Source organism: Schistocerca serialis, chromosome 8 (genome assembly GCF_023864345.2).
Source record: "Schistocerca serialis cubense isolate TAMUIC-IGC-003099 chromosome 8, iqSchSeri2.2, whole genome shotgun sequence".
Lineage (NCBI taxonomy): Eukaryota > Metazoa > Arthropoda > Insecta > Orthoptera > Acrididae > Schistocerca > Schistocerca serialis.
In genome coordinates this window covers 436004083-436031917 of record NC_064645.1, presented here as the reverse complement: position 1 = coordinate 436031917, position 27835 = coordinate 436004083, and the positions used below count along the sequence as shown (strand labels likewise).

General features: G+C 39.9%; 1 protein-coding gene across 2 annotated transcripts in view; it reads left to right on the top strand.

Moving 5' to 3' along the window:
• The window catches only part of LOC126416493 (protein EFR3 homolog cmp44E), an 85147-nt gene that overhangs the window by 21299 nt on the left and 36013 nt on the right, over positions 1-27835 (top strand). For both annotated transcript variants that reach the window (XM_050084233.1, XM_050084234.1), the window contains exons 9-13: positions 1224-1359; positions 1951-2240; positions 19157-19329; positions 20616-20847; positions 20937-21065. In XM_050084233.1, the coding sequence (XP_049940190.1) occupies positions 1224-1359; positions 1951-2240; positions 19157-19329; positions 20616-20847; positions 20937-21065 (960 nt within the window). The remainder of the gene's footprint in view (positions 1-1223; positions 1360-1950; positions 2241-19156; positions 19330-20615; positions 20848-20936; positions 21066-27835) is intronic.

Here is a 27835-nt window from a genome sequence, read left to right as displayed (position 1 = left end):
TCCATAGTACACAAAAGAACCAATAGATGGTACTGTTAGTTTTTTTGACTCAGTGACAGATGTATTTTCTGAAGTTTATTCTATTAACAGAATTGAGCACTGCAATACAAACTAACAGCGAATTTATATGGGTAGGATGTACAGATTTACTGATTTCACTTTGTGTATTGAAAACTTAACAACATTGCTTTTCTTATTTTGAAAAGTCTCATTTATATTTGATTTCTTTCCAAGGAAAGTTTTTTACGTCCGCGACAGAAGCATTTTCAGAAGTTTATGTCAGTGACAGAATTAAATGCTGCAATTTTATCTTTACAATTGCAAACTAACATTGAATTTATTTGGTTAGGATATATACATTTACCTTTTTTGCTTTGTATGTTGAAAACATAATGACATTGCTTTGCTTCTTTTGTTAGTTTTTATTTATATTATTTGCTAGTAAATGTATTAAGTTTGCTTTGTGATTTGGTTGTCTACTCATTACATTGTTATTTCGTTTTTTTATAAATAAAAATTCCTAAAAAATGGTCGTCTTTCTGAATACATCAGAATGGCTAAAAGACAGGACTATGTGGTCTCAAGAATCTAATGAATATCATGAGGCGAAAATTGCTGCGGCTCAAGAACATCAGGCTGCAAGGGAGCACTGTAATTCTGATTAAGAGCATCGCGCATTATCTTGTTCCTCAGAACCCTTCATTCACAGATGCATGAAGTTAATTCTCTTTAACATAACATTGTCGATGTGGAAATTTTAATGGGAAGTGGAGCAGGCGAGTGAGGTTTTATACCTCGTATTCCACGTATTCCTGACAAATTACCAACGCATTTCAAAAATATGCAGTTACCAGTTAGCTTATGTTACGCCTTGGCCGTAAACAAAGCAAAAACCTGGACACTGTGTGATGTGTTAGTAAAATAAACAAGCTCTTTGTTAATGTCTTCAATCATACTACTCCAGACATTGTATACAAAGAAGCTTTATAAATGAAAAATAAATACTACCTGTACAAAGTCTCAGGCATGTCTATAAACAAATAGCTGGACAGTGCCACATGTCTCAACTAGTTATAAATATTTTTATATTCTGCAATAGAAAAATGTGATAGTTTGCTATTTTAACATATATTACCAAAAATATTTTATCGTCGACTTACAGCCATGTAACTTTGTAGGACTGATGCTTATAAGGTGCTTTCACAATACCCTTTGTGTTTCAGGCTCAGTATTCATACACTGTAGTGGAAACACTAATGGCTCATCTCGATGATAATTCAAAATCCAACCCTAAAATTCGAACAAGTATCGCTGATGTTCTTTCCAAGATAATAGCAATTGCAGCAGGTGAAAGTGTTGGTAAGTGTTCCAAAATATATAGTAAAAAATTTGAGGACCTTAGTGCAAGACAATAAATACATTGCAAAATATAATAGTTTGTGGCTTTGTTTCCCATGTTTAATATGTGTGTGTTCATAATTTCTTGTCAACAGCCACACACATTTCATTCTTTTGTTTTTTGGTTCCTGTATCTTTGAAAGTAAATGACAAAATGAGGAATATTTTATGTATATTCCAACAGACTACATGCTCATAAAGTTGTAACAAGTCATTTAGGAACATTTAATTGATTTTCCAAACACTAATGTAATCTTTCCGTAGAGTTGATGGAACACCCACTGAATATATACTAAATGTGGAATTGTAAAATTCACTGTATTCCTGTACAAAGGACTCACATATCTGAAGCCCCATCTGTCAGTAAAAGAGGCAGTGTGTTTTTCCCAAGTGCTGCAGCATATGCTTTTAAATAACCACATCACTACAGTTACGTACATTTGAGTTCCTGTTCTTACTTTGCCTGGAAAATTTTGCGATGTGCTTTTGGCAATAAATGCCTTTGTTGTGATTGTAGTGAATAGTAGACTTTCTTTGTAATTTATTTTTCAGGTCCTTCTGTTCTTGAAATCATTAACTCCCTTTTGATGCACCTCCGTGTATCAGTTACTCGAGAAGCACCATCAGATGACCCACAAGCCCAGCGAGATGAGAAATTGTACCAGGAGGCTTTGATTAATGCACTAGGTGAATTTGCCAACCATTTGCCCGATTACCAGAAAATCGAAATAATGATGTTCATCATGAGTAAAGTGCCATACCCTTCACTGGACCATCTTCGTGGCTTTAGTGGACCAGGGGATGTACTGTTACAAAATATTCTTCTAAAATCATTGTTGAAGGTGAGTGTAATTTACCAATTATTTTTAAATCAAATTTACTGATTAAATCACTAGCAATAATTTACTGCTTTCCATCTGTCTGTTTATTTTTTCCATAATCTTGCCTAATCATCTTGCTTCACAACAACCTGGACCGAGATCTGAGTGCACAGAGAGTAGCAGAGATTCAGATCCTAGCGCATAAACAGTACTGCAAAAAGTAGGATATACAAGAAGGGCTGAAATGTTAACGAGAACTTTTCTGTGACAGTTAGTAGAACACTAGTTCTGAATTCTCCCATCTTAGTCAACAAGCCATGAAGTTATGGATATGACCCAGAAACCATGCCAAAATCCAGCCAATGGAAGACTCCTTCATCACCAAGACCAAAGAAAAACAAGGCAGATGAGATCCCATGTGAAGGCAATGTCTTCTTTTTTTTTTCTTTTTTTAATTAAATCAAGGGGATCATTCCCCATCCGTTTGTTCTCCAGAGTACGACAGTCAGCCGACATTACTACCTGCAGTTGCTAAAATGATTACATGAAGCAGTGAGGAAAAGAGGGCCCATTGTGGCAATCATGAGATTGTCATTTTCGTAATGCCAATGCTTTTGCCCAAACAGCACTGAGTGTCAGGCAAGTTTTGACCAAAAACCAAATGAGAACAGATTCTAACCCACCCTACTCACTGTACCTGGCCGCATGTGACTTTTTTCATTACCGAGAATGAAAAGAACTCTTAAAGGGAAGCATTTTCAAGATGTCGAAGAAATGGGGAGAAAATCGCTGGAGGCCCTAAACAGCATAACTTCATACAACTTAAAAAACTGTTTCCACCAACAGAAATAACAGTGGGACAAGTGTGTTATGTCTGATGAACACTATTTCAGAGGTGTTTAAATTTTGTAAATGTTCCTTCAAATACACAATACATTATTTTTGGGTCCCCTCTCATAGTGTAGATGTTGTCTCAGCATTGCTATGTAGATAACCCACCAGGAATATAAGAACAGAAACTTTGTTTAAATGATGGATAAGAGTAAAGAGAGGAGAACGAAAGGAAAGGAAAAACTGCTGAAAAGTGTACAAGATGGTACAAGTTGGACATGGGTAGAATGGAAGTATGGATCATCAAGTGCAAATGAAGATCATAAAATCCAAGGAAATGTCTGCATTTATTGCAGATATGGCTTATGATGGGACCCTTCAGGAAGGATTATTAGTTATCCCATATGTCAGTCACAATGGCAACAGGGGCTAGAAGTTTTGACAATTTTAAAGGAACAGTGTTATTACAGGATCGAAAGCTGAATATATAGCAAAGGGCGGGTGCAAGTTACAAGAGAGACATAGGCAGGGACAGATGTCATACAGCTGTCTGCACTGGAGCAGATCCAAATCACAAGAGGGACAGAGGCAGAAGGCATAAAGCCGTCTGCCCTCTAAGTGGCCTCAGACACCAGACAGTGAAATTCAAAAGCATCTCTCTGCAGGCAAACATGGGAGGCAGTTGCACGGCCTTGTCCCATGGTTCCTGACTGGTTATTCAGAGAAAAGTGGACTGTGTAATGTCTTAGTACTGCCTTTGGACTTTTGGTCTGTCAATTCAGCATGCTTATAGCAGCATGTGTAGTTGGCTGGAACGACTGTGTACTGGATGTAAAATCTTAGTGAGGTAGGGAAACAATGAAAATCATTAATTTCTTGGGGTCTATTGTGCGCCTGACAGCTTTGGTTGTACATACCATTACTGGGAATGTACAACCCTTTCCCTCTTTCAAAAAGCCCATGATACTGGCATGAAGAAGTCCTGTTAGGGACTTGTATACTAAGAGGTAACAGAGTTTGGTAATATTTGAATTTGCTTTACATTAGAGTATAAGAAATATGAGAAACTGTGCACATAAAATAATTATTTTCTGGACTGTACAATAGCCAGTTTTGCTGGTGTCTTTTTCAGATCTAGTGATTGCTAATGAGGCCGGTCTGTTGAATTGAATGGTTAAAGAGAAACAATAGCTGCAACAGTTTTGTTATTAATAAGAGCTAAGTCCACGGGGAAAGTATTAAAGATTAATATGATACTTGAATGCTAAATGTAGTAATTGATATTTTAATTTAATTGCCTTAGTTAATATTAATTAAAAGCTTAGTAATAAGGAGCATATAGAACAGAATAAAATATGAATGTCAATGCATTTTTCATGAACAAAAACAAAGTTATAATATTATAAGTAGGATTAATTTTAAAAATTAGATCCAATATTAAATGCAGGGGTTGGATAAAAATATGGAATCACCATGAGAAATGCATGCTAGAACATAAATGTAGATTCTAGACAAGCCTGCAGGTTGCACAGTTGTGTTTGACTGCAACGGCATCTGTGCAATGTCCTCAATACATTGCAAGTGTCAACTGTGGTCAGAACAAGGTTCTGTGTACTTGTGAATGTATTATGTCAGAGCTAAGTGACTTTGAATCTGGGCAAATTTTTGGTCCTCTTACAGTGGATGTTTCCATAACCAAGGTAACCAAATTGCATGATGTTTCAAGAGGCACTGTATTTGCAGATTTATGCCACATACATGGAAAGTGGAGGAACATCAGTCAATAATTCACAGTGTGGACGAAATTGTGTGTTGAGTGACTCTGATGGACAGTCATTGAATTTGATTCTACACAGGGTACACAAAAGAACTTGACCCCCTTCTAACAGCCGTGTACTGCAAGTCTCTAGAGGAACGGAAGATTCCAAATGATTGGAAAAGAGCACAGGTAGTTCCAGTTTTCAAGAAGGGTCATCGAGCAGATGCGCAAAACTATAGGCCTATATCTCTGACATCAATCTGTTGTAGAATTTTAGGACATGTTTTTTGCTCACGTATCATGTCTTTTCTGGAAACTCAGAATCTACTCTATAGAAATCAACATGGATTCCGGAAACAGCGATCGTGTGAGACCCAACTCGCTTTATTTGTTCATGAGACCCAGAAAATATTAGATACAGGCTCCCAGGTAGATGCCATTTTCCTTGACTTCCAGAAGGCATTCGATACAGTTCCGCACTGTTGCCTGACAAACAAAGTAAGAGCCTACGGAATATCAGACCAGCTTTGTGGCTGGATTGAAGAGTTTTTAGCAAACAGAACACAGCATGTTATTCTCAATGGAGAGACGTCTACAGATGTTAAAGTAACCTCTGGCGTGCCATAGGGGAGTGTTATGGGACCATTGCTTTTCACAGTATGTGTAAATGACCTAGTAGATAGTGTCGGAAGTTCCATACTGCTTTTCAGGATGATGCTGTAGTATACAGAGAAGTTGCAGCATTAGAAAATTGCAGCGAAATGCAGGAAGATCTGCAACGAATAGGCACTTGGTGCAGGGAGTGGCAACTGACCCTTAATATAGACAAATGTAATGTATTGCGAATACATAGAAAGAAGGATCCTTTATTGTATGATTACATGATAGCGGAACAGACACTGGTAGCAGTTACTTTTGTAAAATATCTGGGAGTATGCATATGGAACAATTTGAAGTGGAATGATCATATAAAATTAATTGTTGGTAAGGCGGGTGCCAGGTTGAGATTCATTGGGAGAGTCCTTAGAAAATGTAGTCCATCAACAAAGGAGGTGGCTTACAAAACACTCGTTCGACTTATACTTGAGTATTGCTCATCAGTGTGGGATCTGTACCAGGCAGGTTGACAGAGGAGATAGAGAAGATCCAAAGAAGAGCGGCACGTTTTGTCACAGGGTTTTTTGGTAAGGGTAATAGCGTTACGGAGATGTTTAGCAAACTCAAGTGGCAGACTCTGCAAGAGAGGCGCTCTGCATCGCGGTGTAGCTTGCTGTCCAGGTTTTGAGAGGGTGCATTTCTGGATGAGGCATCAAATATATTATATACTTATACCTCCTGAGGAGATCACGAATGTAAAATTAGAGAGATTTGAGCGCGCACGGAGGCTTTCCAGCAGTCGTTCTTCCCGCTAACCATAAGCGACTGGAACAGGAAAGGGAGATAATGACAGTGGCACGTAAAGTGCCCTCCGCCACACACCGTTGGGTGGCTTGCGGAGTATAAATGTATATGTAGATGTAGATGTATAGTAATGAAAAATAAGAAAACAGCAGCGGGAAAGGTCACTGCAGAACTGAAAATTCGCACTCACAAACCTTCTCAGCATCAAGATAACACAAAGGGAACACCTTAAGAAGGGAATTGCAGGGTGATCTGGGATTCTAAAACCAGTCATCAGTTCTGCAAATGACCATAACAGGAAAATATGATGCCGGAATCATAAAACCTGGACTGTAGAACAATCAAAGACTGTTGTTTGGTCAGATGAGTCTTGTTTCACGCTGTTTCCAGCTTCGGGCTGAGCTTACATCCCACAGGTGAAATACGTCGGGGGTTAGGTGATGATTTGGGCAGCTGTATCATGGTGTTCCGTGGTCCCCATGGTTACTCTGCAAGATTGTGTTACTGCCAAGGATTATATGACCATTTTGGCTGATCAGGCCCATCTCATTGATACAATGTTAGTTCCCCAATGTTGGTGCTGTGTTCCAAGATGACAGGGCCTCTGCTCATAAGGCTCACATCATCCAGGACTGGTTTCATGAGCACGAGGATGAATTATTGAATTATTGCATCTCCCTTGGCCACCACAGTTGCCAGATCTCAATATTATTGAGCCATTGTGGTTGACTTAGGAGAGAAGAGTGCTTGATCACTTTGCACATCCATCATCAGTGCCTGAACTTGCTGCTATTTTGTAGAAAGAATGGTATAATATTTTCTTAAAAACCATACAGAACCTGTATTTGTCCATTCCAAGATGACTGGAAGCTGTTTTGAATGCCAACGGTTTTCCTGCTACATATTAGGCATGGTAATGTGTTGTGTTGTATATCTTCCTCAACTGCATTTACACAGTTAAAAATGATCAAACCCAGATGAAGTGTTTAGTGAATAGCATGAACTGCAGTGGTAGTTACAGCAGAATCATGAACATCCTTTGCCATGCAGTGAATAAAAAGAAATCAACTGTCACTTTCAATTTTGGTTCAAAAACAAGTTTATCCCTCTTAACTGACATCAGCGTTCTTGCTATGGCAATATGATGAGTTCAGTTAGTGAACAGTATTGTTGTAAAATGCACAGACATTTATAAATTGGGGCAAATGCCCAGAGTAAATGCCTGGGCAAATGTTCAAAATTCATAAATGCCCAGGCATTTATGCATTTTAAAGATTAATTGATTAGTGGCACTTATAAAAAAAAATTTAAGCCAATATTTCTAATTGGAAAAGGTGTTTTGCAATGCTACTGTTTTAGTGGTTGGGTAACCAAGTGGAAAAAGCTGCTCGAGAGTTAGGTGAGAGTTATTAGGGAAAATAAATTGGACTATAAACATAATATTTTACATCTTTAATGAGGTCAGTTCTCGGAAGGGGCGCGGGGGGGGGGGGGGGGGGGGGGGGGAGGTGCTACTGTACTGTAGCTAGATCAGCTACAGAAAAAAAAACTCTCTGCCTATTGACCTGCTGCAGGCACCTAAGGGTTAAATGTATTTTTCTCCTTCATGCTGGGAATAAAATTACAAGTTTCTAAACTGCTCATTAATCAGAAAAGTATAACATGTGAGTTAAATGTAAGTACCAACTTAAATTCTAATTAAACAGTATATCTTACACTGAAGAGCCAAAGAAACTGGTACACCTGCTTAATATCGTGTGGGGCCTCTGCAAACACACGAAAGTGCCACAACATACATGGTATGGACTCGACTAATGTCTGAAGTAGTGTTGGAGAGTATTGACACAATGAATCCTGCAGCGTTGTCCATAAATCCGTAAGAGTATGAGGGGGTGGGGATCTCTTCTGAACAGCACATTGTAAGGCACCCCAATATGCTCAATAATGTTCATGTCTGGGGAGTTTTGTGGCCAGCAGAAGTGTTTAAACACAGAAGAGTGTTCTTGGAGCCACTCTGTAGCAATTCTGGATGTGTGGGGTGTCGTATTGTCGTTCTGGAATTGCCCAAGTCCGTCGGAATGCACAATGAACATGAGCAGATGCAGGTGATCAGACAGGATGCTTACGTATGTGTCACCTGTCAGAGTCATATCTAGACATATCAGGGGTCTCAAATCACTCCAGCCGCATACGCACCATCTCATTACAGAGCCTCTACCAGCTTGAACTGTCTCCTGCTGACATGCAGGGTCCATGGATCCATGAGGTTGTCTCCATAACTGTACAGATCCATCTGCTTGATACAATTTGAAATGGGACTCCTCCAACCAGGAAACATGTTTCCATTCATCAACAGTCCAATGTCAGTGTTGACAGGCCCAGGCAAGGCGTAAAGCTTTGTGTCGTGCAGTTGTCAAGGGTACACAAGTGGGCCATCAGCTCTGAAAGCCAATATTGATGATGTTTCGTTGAATGGTTCGCATACTGACACTTGTTGATGGCCCGGCATTGAAATCTGCAGCAATTTGCAGAAGGGTCTATACTTCTGTCATGTTGAAGATTCTCTTTGGTCGTCATTTATCCCTTTCTTGTAGAGTCTTTTTGTGGCTGCAGTGATGTTTTACTGGATTCCTAATATTCATGGTACACTCGTGAAATGGTCCTACAGGAAAATCCCCACTTCATCACTACCTCGGAGATGCTGTGTCTCATCGCTCATGCCGACTGTAACACCATGTCCAAACTCACTCACATCTTGATAACCTGCCATTGTAGCAGCAGTAACCGATCTAACAACTGCACCAGACACTCATTGCCTTATAGGCATTGCTGACCGCAGCACCGTGTTATGCCTGTTTACATATATGTATTTGAATACGCATGCCTATACCAGTTTCTTTGCCACTTCAGTGTATAAAAGTAGTCATTTTTTTAAAATCCTAGTCAAACTGCAAAATAGTACTGTAAACATTATATAGAGAAAAGAAAAGAATATACCCAGTTTCAAAACAATGCTCAAATTGTTAATAACTTACTTCCATACATGACACAGTGCAGGATAGAAATTGCATGTGGCTGGGAACTGTCAAACATCATTCGAAGGCACATATCAACAAAAACCATGTGAAGGCAAGGTGGCAGACGGTGGGTAGAAGGCTGTGATAAGGCGCTAAAGCCATGATGACTGCCAAAGAAGAGTAGGAGGTAGGGATATAGTCCTCATGTCAGTAAGCTACGTCTCCGTGGGAGGGGAGGTGTAACGGAGATACTGCTGTACATCCAGTGACTCTCACAGTGTGGCATGTTCGTGCGTGTGCTGTGTGTACTTGGCAATGCGTCCATGACTGCAGGATACAGTCTACACTTGAAACATAGTAATACAGTGCCCATCCTGTATCTGTGGATGGACAGCTTCCTGTCCATTCATGAATACCAGCACAATTACAAAATGTTCACCATCCAACAATATTTTCTGAGATCAATTTTGCATATGAATTGAAAACTCTTCACCGCGAACAATATAAGTTTTACATAGGGGCATAGTGAGTTTCTATGTGAAGTCAAAGTAAATACAAAATAATTCAAACAATGGAAACTCCAGGTAGGAATATGAACAATGTAGGAAAAGACAGAGTGCTACTTACAGTAAAGAAGACATGTCAAGTTGCATACAGGCACATTTAAAAGACACTCAAAGCTTTCGGCCACAGCCTTTGTCAGTTAAACACACACACACACACACACACACACACACACACACACACACACACACACACATATATATGCAAGCATGCATACACAACCGCCAACTCCAGCATCTTACGCCAGAATGCAACATCACATAGGATTCAAGCAGCAATCTGGATGGGTCGGAGAAGGGGATGGGATAGTAGGGTACAGCTGGGGAGACGGATGAACACTGTCTGGTGGAGTGTGCAGAGATTAGACTGCCAACAGGCACAGCATCAGGAAGTTGTGAGGCAGGGAGGTGGGAAAACAAGGAGCAGAAAAAGGAGAAGAGTGGGGAAAGGCTGGCAGATGTCTTGACAGAGGGCTGCAAATAAATGGGTGGGAGATGAGAATGGGAAGGAGATGATAGGACAGAGGGCGTGGAAACCATGGGGTGGAGGGTGTGAGGACAGTATGTTACCGTAGGTTGAGGCCGGGATGGTTACAGGAGTGGAGGAATGTGTTCTAAGGGTAACTCCCATCTGTGCAGTTTAGAAAAGCTGGATGGATCCAGATGGCTTGGGTAGTGGAGCAACCATTGAAATCAAGTGTGTTAAGTTCAGTTGCATGTTATGCCACAAGGTGGCCTACTTTGCTCTTGGCCACAGTTTCGCAGTGGCAGTTCATCCTGGTTGGTAGTCATACCAATATAAAAAGCTGTGTAATGATTGCAGCAGAGTTAGTAAATGACATGGCTGCTTTCACAGGTGGCCCGGGGTAGGATAAACCTGTGACGGGACTGAAATAGGAAGTGCTGGGTGGATGGATTGGGTAGGTTTTGCACCTGAGTCTTCCACAGGGATATGATGCTTGTGGCAAGGGGCTAGGATTTGGAGTGGCATAGGAGTGGAGTAGGATGCTGTGGAGATTGGGTGGGCAACAGAACACTACTGTAGGGGAGGGGTGGGATGTGTCTTGGGCATGATATTCCTCATTTCAGGGCGCAATGATAGGTAATAAAAGCACTGGTGAAGGATGTGGTTCAGTTGTTCCAGTCCAGGGCGGTATTGGATGATGAAGGGGACACTCCTTTGTGGTTGGTTCTTGGGAGTGGTGGGAGGATTGAGGATGTAGGGGAAATGGCATGGGAGATCTGTTGGCATATTATTTCTGGGAGATAGCGCTCATCTTTGAAGGCCTTTGTGAGACCATCAACATTCTGACAGCTGCTGTTGATGGTTTGTGGGTTTAATTGTGGACAGGGGTGTGGATGGAGCCGTCAGAGAGGAAGAGGCCAACATCGAGGAAGGTAGCACGCTGGGTTGAGGAAGACCACATGAAGAGGATGGGAAAGAAGGTGTTGGTGCTGTGAAGGAACAAAGATAGGGTGTAGTGGCTCTGAGTACAAATCATGAAGATATCACAACCAGACTAGGGGTTTGGTGTTTTGGGAGGCTAGGAGGGTGCCATGCGGATGACCTTGGCTGTGCCGCAGATTTGTTTATAAACCTACCTTCAAATGAGAAGTATTTGTGGGTTAGGATGAAATTAATAAGGTGTATGAGGAATGAGGTAGTTGGTTTGGAGTGTTAAAGACATTTGGAAAATTAGTGTTCAATAGCGGTAAGACCGTGGGCTTGAGGGATGCTGGTGTATGTGGAGGTGGCGTCAACAGTGATGAATAGAGACCCAAGAGGTAAAGGGGTGGGGATGGTGGAGAGTCGTTGAAGGAAGTGGTTGGTGTCTTTGATATGGGAGGCTAGATTATGGGCAATTGGTTGGAGGTTTTTGTCCATGATGGTCAAAATTCTTTCAGCGAGGCACATTAATCAGCTGCAATGGGGCGTCCAGGATTGTTGGGTTTGTGAATTTTGGGGAGCATGTAGAAGGTGTCATAGGGGTGAGAAGGGAAATAGATGGATGGATTAAACAAAAGGTTTTGAACACTAGGCATATTTTTTGATTTAACTAAGGCATTTGATTGTGTTGATCACAAAATATTTCTCCAGAAGTTAGACCATTACGAAATACGGGGAGTAGCTCACAATTGGTTCACCTCTTACTTTAGCAACAGACAGCAAAAGGTCATTATTTATATAAATGCTATGTCCTGTAGTGTTTTGGGTAACTCTAAAATATTTATGTTTGCTGATGACACTAGCTTGGTAGTAAAGGATGTTGTGTGCAACATTGGCTCCGTTTCAAATAGTGCATTTCATGATCTAAGTTCATGGCTTTTAGAAAATAAACTAATGCTAAATCACAGTTCGACTCCATTTTTACAGCTTCTAACACATAATTCAACAAAACCTCACATTTTAGTTGGTTGGTTGTTTTGGGGAAGGAGACCAGACAGCGAGGTCATCAGTCTCATCGGATTAGGGAAGGACGGGGAAGGAAGTCGGCCATGCCCTTTGAAAGGAACCATCCCGGCATTTGCCTGGAGCAATTTAGGGAAATCACAGAAAACCTAAATCAGGATGGCTGCACGCGGGATTGAACCGTCATCCTCCCGAATGCAAGTCCAGTGTCTAACCACTGCGTCACCTCGCTCGGTTCTGACATTTTAATTTCACAGAATGGACATGTGAGTAGTGAAACTTAACAGTTCAAATTTCTAGGTGTTCAGATAAACAGTAAACTGTTGTGGAAAGCGCACGTTCAGGATCTTGTTCAAAGACTTAATGCTGCCATTTTTACTATTCGAACGGTATCTGAAGTAAGTGATCATTCGACATGGAAATTAGTCTACTTTGCTTATTTCCCTTCTCTTATGTTACATGGTATTATATTTTGGGGTAACTCATCCCATTCTAAAAGGATATTTTTGGCTCAGAAACAAGACAGTTCGGGCAATAAGTGGTGTAAAATCATGAACCTCTTTTTGACCCCTGTTCACGAGTCTGGGAATTTTGACATTGGCCTCTCAATACATATATTCCTTACTGTCATTTCTTGTTAACAATATTAGCTTATTCACAAGAATAAGCAGCTTTCACTCAGTTAATTCTCGGCAGAAATCAAACCTGCATTTGGATCAGACATCTTCACTCTTGTGCAGAAAGGTGTGCAGTATACTGCCGCATCCATTTTCAGTAAGCTACCACAAGAATTCAAAAATCTTAGCAGTAATCCATGCGCTTTCAAATTGAAACTGAAGAGTTTCCTCATGGGTCACTCCTTCTATTCTGTTGAGGAGTTCCTTAAGAAATTAAGCCGATTCTTATTGTATTGTTGATTGCATTTACTTAAACTTATGGCTTGACGTTTTTTGGGTTCATAAACATTTTATTTTTATCTGTTATTACTTTTATGTTGTAATTTCATGTACTGATAAGTTCCATGACCTTGGAGATTTGCCCCTCAATTTGGTCCTACGGAACTTGACGTATAAATAAATAAAAAGTGAATGGCCACTGCCAAACTGTGACCAAGAACAAAGCAGACCACCCTGTGGTGCAACATGCAGCTGAACACAACACACCTGACTTCAATGGCTGCTTAACTACCCGAGCCATCTGGATCCTTCCCTTCACCACCAGCTTTTCTGAAATGCACAGATGGGAGTTACCCTTACAACACATTCTCCACTCCTGTAATTATCCTGGCCTCAGCCTACAGTAACATACTGTCCCCACACCCTCTATCCAACAGTTTTCACCCCCTTCATCCTGTATATCCTCCCCATTGTCATCTCCCACCCTATTTATTTCTAGCCCTCTGCCAACGCATCTACCAGTCTTTCCCTGTGCCTCTCCTTTTTTGCTTCTTTTTTCTCCACCTCCCTGCCCCACAACCTCCAGACGCTGTGCCTGTTGGCAGTATAGTTCTGCACACTCCACCATATAATGTTTTTCTGTCTCCCCTCCCATACACTTCATCCCATGCCCTTCTCCGCCCCCTCCAGATTGCTGCTTGAATCCCATGTGAAGTTGCATTCTGGTGCTGCTTGAATCCCTTGTGAAGTTACATTCTGGTGCTGCTTGAATCCCTTGTGAAGTTACATTCTGGTGCATGATGCTGAAGTTGCCAGTTTTTTGTGTGTGTGTGTGTGTGTGTGTGTGTGTGTGTGTGTGTGTGTGTGTGTCGCTTTTACTGACAAAGGCTGTGGCCAAAAGCTCCGCATGTCTTTTAATTTGCCTGTCTGCAAGTAAATATGAAATTTGGAAGATGTTGTTTATCATCTTTGGAACTTGTAACCTGCATTGAGAACACAGCAGAGATACAACAATGTCAACAAATTTGTTAAGCAAGAAAGTATTGAGATGTGCTAAAGAATATTGTGACTTGAATTTCAGACACACTTGTCACTTAGTCAAGTGGGCAGGGACAGAGTACATGTTAATTTTATTGAACAATGACGCAGGAAAGCTTAGACTGATGTCAACATTACGATGAAATGCAGAAGTGAAAGAACCATCCATTCATAAGTCATAACAGACATAAAAACCAAAAATATGAGCAGTATTTTCAGTTTTTATGTTTTACGCTTTGAAAGAAAGGTCAGAAATAGATATTTCAAAACAGGTGACTGCCTTGATTTAAACTGCAGAGCAATGCACCATTAACTATATAGAAAGCATCGAGAATTTCAGGTGTAATTATCCATATGAAATACTGAAAATGTAATTAAACTATACATTCTGCAGAAAGGTGGGCTTGACGTTCAACATATAGTAGCTAGTGCCACCTTGTGGCTTATTTCATTTCCCTGTGGCATATCTTGCAGGGGAACACCTGTCTCCTCACTGCCAGTGGCTCAGGCTAAAAGAATGACTTTAATTCCTTAACATAAAATCCCAACTAATCTTGTTTTTACAATTTTTACAGAAGCTTAAAATTCTGAGTATACCAGGCAACTTAATAACAAACTTTTGAAAAAATAAAACCTCACTTACAATTGTTTCAGTGCTAACAGTCAAATATTCGGCCATTAGAAGGCATCCAATCATACTTTTGTAGCCTGGCTGTTGTGTTTTGGTTGAGGTGGTTGCAACTAGACATTGCTTTTACTATATGCAGCTGTGAATACTCTACAAAAAATGTGGGCTTTCAGCCTCTTTCCTGTATTGTTCAGAATCAGAATCGTAATATTATTGTCTCATAACATGCACACACAAATCATTGATTTAAAGGGCAGAAGACTTGTCTGTATAGATAATGTATCAGGGATACATATAATGTGCCAAACAATTAACAAAAACAATCTTAATTAAGAAAAATAATTACAAATTTGTTTATTAGTCTATAAAGAAATCTTCATCATTTAAAAATTCCATAAGTAAATAATAACATTTTTGCACTAGTATGGCATGTAATCGTATCTTCAGTAAACTTCATTCCATACTGTGAAAGATTTTCATTTTTAATTTATTATAAATTTTCATAGTAAATTCCACCCTTAAATTTGTGAGAGGAGGGAAGCATTTTAATTACCACTGACGCTGCGTGAGAATAAAATATACAGTTTTTGTAGTTCTGTCTGTAATTGGACATTGGTAATAGTGAATTCTCAACCATACCATCAGCGCGACTTAGTGGTATGGGCCTCCATCATTCACAGGCATGAAGATGAGTGAAAACTAGAACATTTCACTCAGAGTTAATAAGAGGTCACGTAATAACTTAGTTGCTCCATATTATGAACTTTGATATCACCAGGATTGTTGCTTCAGAAAGTCCCAGCATTTGAAGTTGCTGATGTATAAATTTTTAAATAAAACACAGAGTATATCACTTTTCTTGTTTTATATTATGACCGATTTGGGTGTACAGTGCTGAGATATACATTTCTTGTCTGACACCCTCTGAAAGAGGCTCACGATGTGACAAAGCAAGCTGGGATATTTTTACTTCCCCTCTAGTTTTGCCATCTGCCTACTTAAATTCGTTTTTTCGAGTTTAGCTAATTACCATTAACATACATGAATATAGCCTGTGTTTTCATAAAACAGAAAGGTTGGCCCTCAGTTTTAAGGAATATAACACCAGATCAAATTTTGTGCTTAGTTTTATGTGTGTAATTGATATCCTAATTTACTTTGAATATTCTTAGTTAATACTTCCAATATCGAGTGAAATCAATGATGGTTTCGTAACTTAAATTCTATTGTTGATATACAAACAAATATAAATTCTGTACTAATTATAAACATTTGAAGGAACAACTAATAGTATTCTCAAAGTATCAATTTGTCTCTATTCGAAAATATGTTAGCAAAGCCAGCCCTTAATTAATTCCAAAGCAATTAACAGTTTTTTTTTTTTCAAAATGATATTTGTTAATTTCATCATTCAAACAAATAATTCAGCCTAACTTCTGTAGTAGAAGAAACTGTTAAAAAGAACCAATTTTTCGATGTATTCAGTTAATTTAATGAGTTAAGTTTTAATTGTAATTTCTGTAAATTTAACTCCAAACAATGTGTTGTCTCAGCACCTATAATTGTGAGGATATATAAGGGCCCAAATATGGGTCCCAAGACAGTCAGTCCATGGCTGAGTTTCAAACGAGAAACCTGTGTAGGTTAGAACAACAACAATCTATCAATGTAACTGTGAAATAAGTGTAACACAATTCGGCCATTTGTTAAAACAATGACAGTGTCTGTTCCATACGTACCCAATTATTCCGAAAGAACTGTGAATTATATGGTTATGTTATTCCTGCTTGTAGATATTCAACAGTAAACTATTGTAGCAGTATGTGATTGTTCACCTGAAAACTATTAATGAGGCTTATAAAAAGTTAAACAATAGTGAACTGGCCATATTAAATGTGTATACGGGGGCGCTGTGAAAAGTGAAAGTAAACAACCGTGAAACACAAATGTGCACCTGTCAGCTACATCATTTAAAATAGTCCATGTTTGACTTCTACCCTCAAAATTTTCAGCCAGTATAGCAGTGCAGTATGTCGACACTGAGGAAACCGTCACAACATGAACAGCTTCTGAAAGACCGTAATGCAGACTCACTCTCTGCCTCTGACTGTCTCACTTCGACTTACTACTGCCTCTGTGGCTCATGTGCCATTAATTGTTACATAAAACTAAATAAATGAATACATTGTTAAATGTAGGATCTACAGAGTAACAACTAAAAGTCATTACATGATTTTTGTTACTTACACCAAAAATGGGCCACATATTGTCTTACATGTTCTGATCTACAATTTGGAAAAGTTTAATTACAGATACAATTTCAATGAATTTGACAGTACAACAATTTAAATTATATATTAGTAAATTATAAACACTTTTAATAAAATATTGTTAAGGTTATTTTGGATAGCTCTCAAGTAGAGTTATCATTTTAAATAATCATAATGAATAAATATCATAGCTTTTCAGAAATAGGGCAGAAGTAAAGTTTCAAGAATATGTGATGCAACATGGCTGCACAGTTCATATCATGAAATTTAAAAGTTGGGTCATTAACAAATATCTTACTCCCCTTCGTTGCTAATATAAATTGGATAACATATTAATGTAAAATTTAATCTGAGATAGTAAACTCACTTGCATTAATTTTTAAAGGGCAGTTTACAACTGGAACTAGGTATAGACATAACTATAGACATAACAGCATAAAGTCCAGAAAGTTAAAAATTCGAACTAAATTGATGTCATAAGAGCATGTTGACACGAGGAAGGAATTTCAGATAGGGATGAGAAGATTTCAGTAGCCATGTAATGAGGAGTCCAGGGTTAGAGTTTTAGTCTATGAATTGGCAACATGAGATTAGCTTTGTTTGTTGTGTCGTATATATGTTGAAAAGGGTTTTCAATAAATAATTCTGGATTGGTTCAGATAAAGACTAACAGTTCAGAAATGCAAATACATGAAATAGTTGAAATTTTTAAATCCCTGAATAAAGGCCGGTGTGACTCTCTAGGCTTAATGTTACAAGTGTTTCTAATAATAGTTTTTTGAAGTAATAATATTCTATTTACACTCCTTGCATTTCTCCAAAACATTATTCTGTATCTTGCCAATGGCTTCAATAAAGCTGTGGCAAACAACTTTTCTAGTGTCACTTTCACTTGCATAGAACAATATCGTCATTGTGAATACCTTAGACAGTTTAGTTTGTTTGCCATGTAACTTATGTGCAAAGACCAGGATAATTTTTTTGTAAAAATATCCCCAGGAATTTGACAGATTCTGCTTCCCTAGGTTCATGATTTTTATGGTTAATTCGGAAGTCACTTGATACTGTTTAGACAGTGCTTCCAAAAATGGATAGCTGTAATGATCCTGAATTTGACACTGAATTCAGGGCTCAAAAGTGAAGAAGAATATCATGTTAATTCATTGGAGACTTATAGTAATGACAGTTAGCCAGGTGAGGGACAAGTGCTCGCTCATGGCACAAGATAACTACTGTGCTCCATCCAGCTCCTCCAAGGTTTCCATTCACAGGAAACCATTGTGAAATACATGAAATACGTGGTTTGACTTCACATCTACACAAAAACAAACAAATGACTTGAAGTTTCAGGATAGCCAAAGTGCAGGGGACGTGAATACTTGGGGTTTTATTATTGGTGATCTCCAAAAAAATTTAACTTGTTATTTGGAGCTTTATGAACTGTCTTTATACATCTTTTGTAATTTCAGTCATTAAAGGGTTTTTTAATTAACAAAAAATTACAATTTTTTGTTACATAGGATGTAAAAAAATATCAACGTGTTAAGGGGCTAATGCTGCACTAATTGCTGCTGCAGAGACTGCTCTTTTATGATTCTCACTTTCTAAGTGGAGTTGTATATTTACCTCCATTGGTATTTATCGAGAAATTGGAAGCACATTTATTGAATCTCACATTCCCTTTAGAGTCCAAAGAACTGACCATGTTGTTGTCAGGAAGTACGGTTATCAATAAAGAAAAACAACTAAACTAATGCAAAACAGCAGTACACTACCCAGCACAAAACAGAGCCTGATACAATTTCACACGTGCAAATGACATATGGTGGTAGAAATAATGTAAGTAGCTACTCTTCGGTAAGAGTAGAATCTCTTTATCAAACAGTTTTGCCAACTTTACCAAAACTAATAATAAAATGTATCGGTACAGCTAATATAAAATCTAGTTTGGGATAAGTCGTTTCATAATTGTTAAATGCTGTTCAAATAGGTGTCCGGAATTAATTCTGAAAAAATTCAGGAAAGAAATTGTAATGGTCCTGAAAAAAATGGGAGTGATGGTAACTTTACATAGTGTTTTCTGTATTAGTGCATATATTTATAGTCTATTTTCAATTCTTGCAGGTAGGCACAAAATACCAAACCATCCATTTCAACACAACATTCCCTATGTCATTTCTGGAGCCCCTACTTAGGATGTCATTGGCAGCAGATCCTGATATGAGATTATTGGTACAAAAAATTCTTCATACACTCATTGACAGACACCAAAATCTTGATAAGCTCCTGAAGCCCACGTAAGTACATCTCTGTCAGTGTGTTGGATTCTCATGCTCTCAACTTTTGATAAAATACAGTGTGTATCAAAAAGAATCATCCAATGTAAAAAAAATTCATAACTACTATGTTGTTTGGGATATGTGCATGATCAGCATACTGTCGGAAAGAGCAGACTCTCAAGTTTTACATGGTTCTCAGTAGGTAGCAGCAGTGTGTGCCCACTTCAGTTCTTGTAAAAATGGTGCAGGGACAACAGAAAGCATTTTGTGTTCTACATTTTGCTCAGTGTGGGTCAGTAAAAACAGTTCAGTGTGACTTTCGTACTTCCTATGGTGTGGGCCCTCCTACAGCACAGAGCATTAGACGATGGCATGACCAATTCCAAGAAATAGATTGTTTGTGTAAAGGCAAATCTCCTGACACAGACGTCAAACGCATCCACCATAGTTTCACAAGGCGTCTGCAGAAATCCATTCGCCAAGCAGCTCGACAGCCCATTGTGCAGTCTCACAGGAAAAGGTATATGGTCCATTTTTCTTTGCCGAGAACACTGTTACAGGAAGCACATATCTCGATATGCTTAAGAACTTTCTTTTCCCTCAATTGGAGACTGATTTGAATGACTTCATTAGGATGGGGTACCGTCACTCTGGCATCTGGAAGTGCAGGAATTTTTAAATCATAAGATTACTGAACAATGGATCAGTTGCACTGGTGAGTCAGCCATACATTATTTGACCAGACCTGACTGTATGTGGTTATTTCTTGTGGGAGTTCATAAAAGACTCTGTTTATGTCCCTCCATACCAACAACAGTGAATGAACTGAGACATCACATAACAGCAGTTGTGGAAGCTGTAACTCAAGACATACTCGCTGCAGAGTGGAAACAATCTGAATATCACATTAACATGTGCCATGCATTTCGGGGGGGGGGGGGGGGGGGGGCGTATTGAACACCCATGAAAAGATATGAAAAAAATTTTTTAGTTTCCCATTCATCAAAAAACAATATTCATTGTATATGTTTATTAGTTTCAGAAATATATACGTGCCAGATTGGATGATTCTTTTTGATACACCCTGTATTTCATTATATTAACATACAAAGTGGACTATTATGCTCTATGTGACCAACTGACTAAATTGAGTTCTCTCTTTAACTTAATTGAAGTTTAGATTTTTCAGATATGAATTCAGTAAAACTTTGTGCTTACCTTTCAATGATTGCTACCAATCTTATTTAATTTCTTAGTAGTTTCAATGAACTGAATCATCTGTATCTTTTGTTTCTCTGTACCAGGGTGAACATCTCTGAATTAGAACTTACCTTAGAAAAAAGTTCACGGCCAGATATAATCTTCATAAGGAAACATGGCCATGAGATATACCTAAGTTTGTATGAAAGTTTAGAACAGGCTAACAACACTGTGGAAAATATTGAAGCAGTGTATACAACATTAGCCCTTCTCATAGCAGAGCTGGCATCTGAAGAGACTGTCATGGATCTCTTGAGGCTTGTCATAAGCATACAGGTATACAGAAATAATATTCCTTTTGGTTTTTATTTATTTTCAATCTTAGACAGTATCAACAACTGTGACATACTGTATTTGCCCAATAGGACATGGCTCTTACAAATGGAACCCTGAGTACTGCTCAGAAGTTCAACCTCCATGCAGTGGTTGCTAGTCTTCTTGTTATGATACCTAATGTTGTTCCAATACCTTCACTGAGAGAATATGCAGAAAAGGTAAGTTTTACTTTTTATAAAAATATTTTGCACTTGACAACTATTTGTGATAGCTGCGCACATTTATTGTCAGCCGAGAACATTTCCTTAGCTTATAATCTGACAGAGTATCTTGAGAAGTGCCTACTTTCCATTTACATTGTCCACTTACATGCCTGCAAGTTTATGGATATTTGTCAATTGCAAGTAGTTACCTGCTTTTATAAGTACTTTCAAAGCTATTAATTCAAATCTGAATGTTTTTATTCACCTTTGTGAGATAATGGAAATATCTAGAATGTTCTTCTCTTATTTCTTTAGGATGATGTGCATTTGTGTTGTTTGCATGACTGTAACAGATGTTTTTTGCAGTGTAGCATTCTGTTCCTATTAGTCTGGGTGACTGTGGAAATGAAACTTCTCTCAAATAGTACTGACTGACTTCGTACTGCAAACAAATATATTTGAACCTGTGAGCTGTTTGCTTGAAGTTTTTCTTATTACTTTATTTGTTTTATTTTTTATTCTTTACCTCAGTATTGTCAGACAGGAGGAGCCGACGCTTCACAGTGAAATTGTGTGTATTGAGTACACACAGAAAGTACACAGGGAGTTGAACTACCTGCCTCAGTAGAATGGTGCTGTTTATGTATCTAACGTTCTAGCTAATACCAACAGTCCATAAATAAATAAGTCCCAGAACCTTTCGGGAATCACTAGTATTAAATGATAAATAATTGTATAAATATAAATAATTAAAAGAGTGCAACCACTTAAACACCTAGCATTAAACATTTAAATTATAAATTGAGTTGTGAAATAATGTCTCTGGTTCAAAAATAACTACAAAGGGTCACATGAACTGGTGCAAAACAGTTCCCTCCTTTAATGCAAAGTTTATAAAAATTATTTTCAGAGCTTATTAACTGCAACTTTAAATGAATGTAAGCAGGTGGTTTCAGTACAATTAATTAAATTAGATAACACTGTAGTTTATTCTTTTAAATAAAAATGTTCATTTTGAACAAACAAAAGTAATTTTGTGGCTAAAAACTGTTGAGATACCAATGTGAGCTGGCAGCCAATGCACACAGTGTTTCGCTAAATGAAGAACAACCTATTACTCATTTTGTATGACACTATATGAAAACTTTAGAAATCACATCATAAAAAGCTTCATGAAAACCTCTATGTTCAACACTGATTTCACACATACATGCATAACTCCTGCTATATTGTGAGTAACAACTTTCCTTTTCCATTGTTTGTAATGACACTGGTGACTTTTGAATATGTGGCTGTCTATCACTTAGGAGGTAACAAGACCAACTTGTCTGTACTGTGTCTCCACATGAAGTCCTCCCACCACTATCTCACAGCGTGAAGTGTTCACTCCCTCCCAGGATGAAGTGTCCATTTCATCTACAAACAACTCTTCTTGCCTTCCTTCCTGTGTGTTCCTCTACCACCACAGCTATGTATCCTGTCATTGGCTATCACTGTTACTGCCTAGGTACCAACAGCATCATCATAACTTAACACAGCATAAAATTTACAGTTTTCAAACCAGTTGGCTGATTTACATATATGACATCTTTTATGAATCATGCTAAAACACTTGTTAATTTGATATTATACAATGTATAAATAATTTCGTATGTCATTTTAAATTAGTAGTTTGCAACATTTCTAAGTTCATCTTTTCACACCTACTAGATTAAATCACTAGAAATTATAGATATAACTTACTACTAAGGTGCAATGTATGGTCCTTTATTTCATCTGTGCCCTTTCCTTACCTTTAAAATATAGCTTAGACATTTGCGTAATAATACTGCACAGATGTTACATTTGCATAGTGGGTGTTGGATAAAGATAATGAGATTTCTAATTTTGCATGCCGTGGTGTATTTTAATACGTCACCCAGTTTATGTGAGCAGAATTTACATCTCATTGTTGGAAATTTTTGGAACATCAATTTTAGCTGTTTTATGTAAGTCCTCAATACGTGCTTGTGTGGGTTTTCCTCCTTACAGAGGCTGCAACAACTTACCTTCACTGCTTGTCGCTAATCCTTTCTGCCCCAGCCCAGTAGAATAAGCAGCTCTCAGTTATTGGCAGCTGCTCGTTCCTGTTTCCACTCAAAGGTAACTTTTCCGAAGACTTTCCTATATGGAAAGCACTTTACCCATCATGCTAAGCTCCTTCTAGCTGTGCCAGGTGCTCACGGCTAAGTGATACTGAGATAACAACTGTGTAGAACTTGCCTTACTGTAATTTCACAGCACACTCGAAGCCAGCACAGGTATTCACACTGGTAAGTCCTGTCACAGGCCAAACTTTTCAACAGAAGGCTGCATCATTGTCCAGCACTTAGATATCAAACTTAGGGAAAACTCCTCTTAAAATAATTGCAGGTGCAATTACATTTATGCACACGAGTAAATGCAATAATTCACTGTATAGTTTATGTTTAGCCTGTAACTAAAGTGGAGACATCGCTAAGCTTTTGGATGATGTCTTTCCGCAGAGCTAACTAATTCAGAATACACATACATATGAGAAGTTACCCACCAAATTGGCATACACCACAGTGGTGTCAAATGGACATTCAACCACCATCATGAAACATAAAACACTGAAGATCTGCCTCATAGTGGTCACCCGCAATCAGTGCTAATGGCCACAGTCTAAAAATCATGGCTCATGAATATTCCAAGGAGAACAGCACACTGCCATCTTGAATGGCTGTGTCAAACCAACACTATGCATTTATCTCCACATGATCAATTTGGCCTCTAAGTGTCTGTTGCAAACAACAATATATTTCCTCCTCAAATATCATAGTCTGCGAAGAAGGTGGATGAGAGAGAACCTGGAACGGAACCTGGATTAGTGGCATCGGATTTTCTTCACCAACAAATCCAGGATTTGTCTGATGCCTGATGTTGTAGAAGAGTGTAGAGGTGGCCAGATACTAATACATGTTAAAGGCATACAGTCCCATTGGTTCAGCAGGGAGGTAGGTCAGTAGGTAGTTTAATCAAGTATTGGACTGCTACCATGTATGCATGTCAGGTGCCTCTAATTCCCTACTGAGGATAATTTGATGGCTGCACTTTATTGTAACAAGATCCTTCAACCTATTGTACTGCAGCCACCTGATAAACACCTTCCTCTAGAAGGACTGAATCAACTGGATGGAACCATCTGTGGTATCTGCTGACATCAGCCCAATTGAGTACGTTTGGGAGCAATTGAAACCTGAATCATGTCCTCACAGGGGTCTTCCTCACAAACTGAATGACCTCACAAAGGCTGTCATTGCAGAGTGGCATGTTCGAATAGCAGCAGCTTGACAACCTTGTAGACAGCATGCCAAGGGGGATTCAGGCATGTTAACAATGCGCAGAACAGAGCAACATAACTTTGAATGTTACCTGGTAGCAGATTTTGATGTCACACATGAAGTTTTAAACCTACTGCTTTTATTTTGGTTGTTGTATTGTTTTTACAGGTGTAAATAAAATATGGAAACACTAAAAACACAAGACATTATCATACTTAATACACTGTAGGAAAACTGTTGGCATTGAAAACACCTTCCATTCATCGTGGAATGGATAGGTACAGGTCCTGAATGGTTTTCAAGAGAATCTTATACCATTCTTCCTGCAAAATAGTGGCAAGTTCAGGTAATGAGAGTGGAAGTGGATAGCCATCACATACCTTTCTCTCCAAAGTAGACCACAAAGGTTCAATCAGGTGACTGTGGTGGCCAGGGGAGATGCAATAACTCATCCTCGTGTTCACAAAACCAGTTCTGGATGATACGAGCTGCGTGAACAGAGCCCTGTCATCTTGCAGCACAGCATCACCATTGTGGAATGAACATTGTACCATGTGATGGATCTGATCTTCCAAAATGGTACATAATCATGGAAAGTAATGTGACATTGCAGAGAAACCACGGTCTGCATGGAATACCATGACATGGCTGCCCTAACCATCACTGACCCCTGCCATGTTTCACTCTTGTGATGTAAACTCTGCCAGGAGCTAGACATGGTGTGACAAAAGACTCATCTGACCAAATGACTTTCTTCCTTTGTTCTGTCATTCACATTTTATGACTTCAGCATCACATTTACCTGTTATGGGCATTTGAATCACTGATTGGTTTTGGAATTCCAGCTCTCCCTGCAATTCCCTGCTTCTGGAGCTCTCATTGTGTAGTTTTTGTTTTTGCACTGGAAGGTTTCATGAGTGTGACATTCATTCTGCAGTGACCCCCCACCCCCTCCCTCTGCAGGTCTGGGGATTAGAATAGGCCCGAGGTATTCCTGCCTGTCATAAGAGACGACTAAAATGGTCCCTTGTAGGGTTTGACCTCCATTTTTCAAAATTTTCCCGAAGAGTGAGCGAGTTGGGGAAGGGCGTCTTACATGGTGCATCGTATCCATCGTGCATGGAGACCTTTAGCCCACTTTCTCATCGTCTCACTGCAGTCCCGCTCATTCTCCATCTCTTGGGTGAGGACACCTTCCTGGGTGCGTTTTCCACCATGCACTATGCAGTGTCGCTTTCTGCACCAATGATGGCCGTGGACTTCCTTGCACCTCATATCCAGCACGGTAGCCAGTCCGTTGTGATGGGGCCACCGTGTACCCTGTTGGTTGTACCCCCTGACAACACAGGGATCGCTTTGCTGATGCCTGTGCCGTTAAGTCCCCACATATGCCAAGGACTAGATGCCCGTCGCCCTCGGGCATCGGGACTCGCAGCAAAGGCCATCCTGCCTTGTGGCTTTTGCTGCGGCTGGGTGGCGCCTGCGGGGAGGGCTCCTGGTCGGAGTGGGTGGCATCAGGGCAGATGACGCGCAATGAAGTGTACCACGTCATCACTTGCTGGTGACACCAGCAGTCTGTAAGCGTTCCAACTCTCAGTACAATGCAAGAAAGTACGACCCTAAATCATTCCCCTCCCTGGCCACACCATGGGAGGAGTGCTAGGTTAAGGATGGCAGCGAACCTTATTCAACCTGGTTCCTCGTATGTACGAGAACTAATGGGCACTCCTTTTCTTCAATGAAGCCACAGTTTTTTGTAGAGCATTTAGAGGACAAGTTTGGGGAGGTGGAGTGCTTGTCCAAAATGAGCTCTGGATTAGTCTTTTTAAAAACAGCATCCCCTGTCCAGTCACAGGCTTTACTCACTTGTAACAAGTTGGGGCATCGGGACTCGCAGCAAAGGCCATCCTGCCTTGTGGCTTTTGCTGTGGCTGGGTGGCGCCTGCGGGGAGGGCTCCTGGTCGGAGTGGGTGGCATCAGGGCAGATGACGCGCAATGAAGTGTACCACGTCATCACTTGCTGGTGACACCAGCAGTCTGTAAGCGTTCCAACTCTCAGTACAATGCAAGAAAGTACGACCCTAAATCATTCCCCTCCCTGGCCACACCATGGGAGGAGTGCTAGGTTAAGGATGGCAGCGAACCTTATTCAACCTGGTTCCTCGTATGTACGAGAACTAATGGGCACTCCTTTTCTTCAATGAAGCCACAGTTTTTTGTAGAGCATTTAGAGGACAAGTTTGGGGAGGTGGAGTGCTTGTCCAAAATGAGCTCTGGATTAGTCTTTTTAAAAACAGCATCCCCTGTCCAGTCACAGGCTTTACTCACTTGTAACAAGTTGGGGGATGTTCCTGTTACCATCACGCCACATAAGAGCTTAAATATGGTCCAGGGTATTATATTCCACACGGACCTTCTTTTGCAGTCTGACGATGAGCTGTGCACCAATTTAGAGTGGCGAGGTGTTCATTTCGTGCAGCATGTCCATCGGGTTCTGAGGGGTTATCAGGTTGCCACCGGTGCCTTCATCTTGGCCTTCGAAGGTGACATCTTACCCGAGAAGGTCTAGGTGATGGTCTACTCCTGTGATGTCAAGCAGTAGACCTCTCCCTCGATGTGGTGTTGTAAGTGCTGGAAGTTTGTCCATATGTCTTCCCGCTGTACTTCCAGTGTCACGTGTCGAGATTGTGGACATCCATCACATCCCAATACTCCATGTGCCTCGCCTCCCATCTGTGTCAGCTGCGGTGAACATCATTCATCTTGTTCACCAGACTGCAGGATTTTACAGAAAGAGAGGAAAATCATGGAATACAAGACCCTGGACCAACTGACATTCACTGAGGCTAAGAGAAAATATGAGCACCTACATCCTGTGGCTATGATCCTCTCATATGCTGCCGTTACGAGAACAGTTGTAGCCCCATCAGTTCTGCGGATTCCAGTCGGCTCTCAGAGCCAGAAGGCTACACCTTCCCCCTTGATGGTGAGGAGGCGGGGGGCAGTTTCCCCACTGTTGCTCCCACGCCACCTACCTCAGGAGCACTGCCCATCCAACTATCGGGGACACCAGTCCCCACTTCCCAGCCGGAGAAGCGTAAGTCCTTTGGGTCACTCCCTTCCCAGGGAGTGGCTAGTGGGAAAGATGACACCCGCCAGTGGCTGAAGTGCCCAAAAGCAGCTGGTCGTAGGGCTGCACACTCATCCCAGTCATAGAAACCCAAGGAGCAGCGAAAAAGTCCAAAAAGAAGACATCTAAGACCAAGGAAATTGCGGTGGCACCCACACCACCTCTATGCTACCTACAAGCACTGCGACTGGGGATGAGGTGGAGATTCTGGCGTCTGCTGAGGACCTAGATCTTGCCAGACCCTCAGACACAATGGATATACACTGCTCAGGCAATAAGGCGGTGGCAGCAGGTGACCCTGAGGAGTAAAC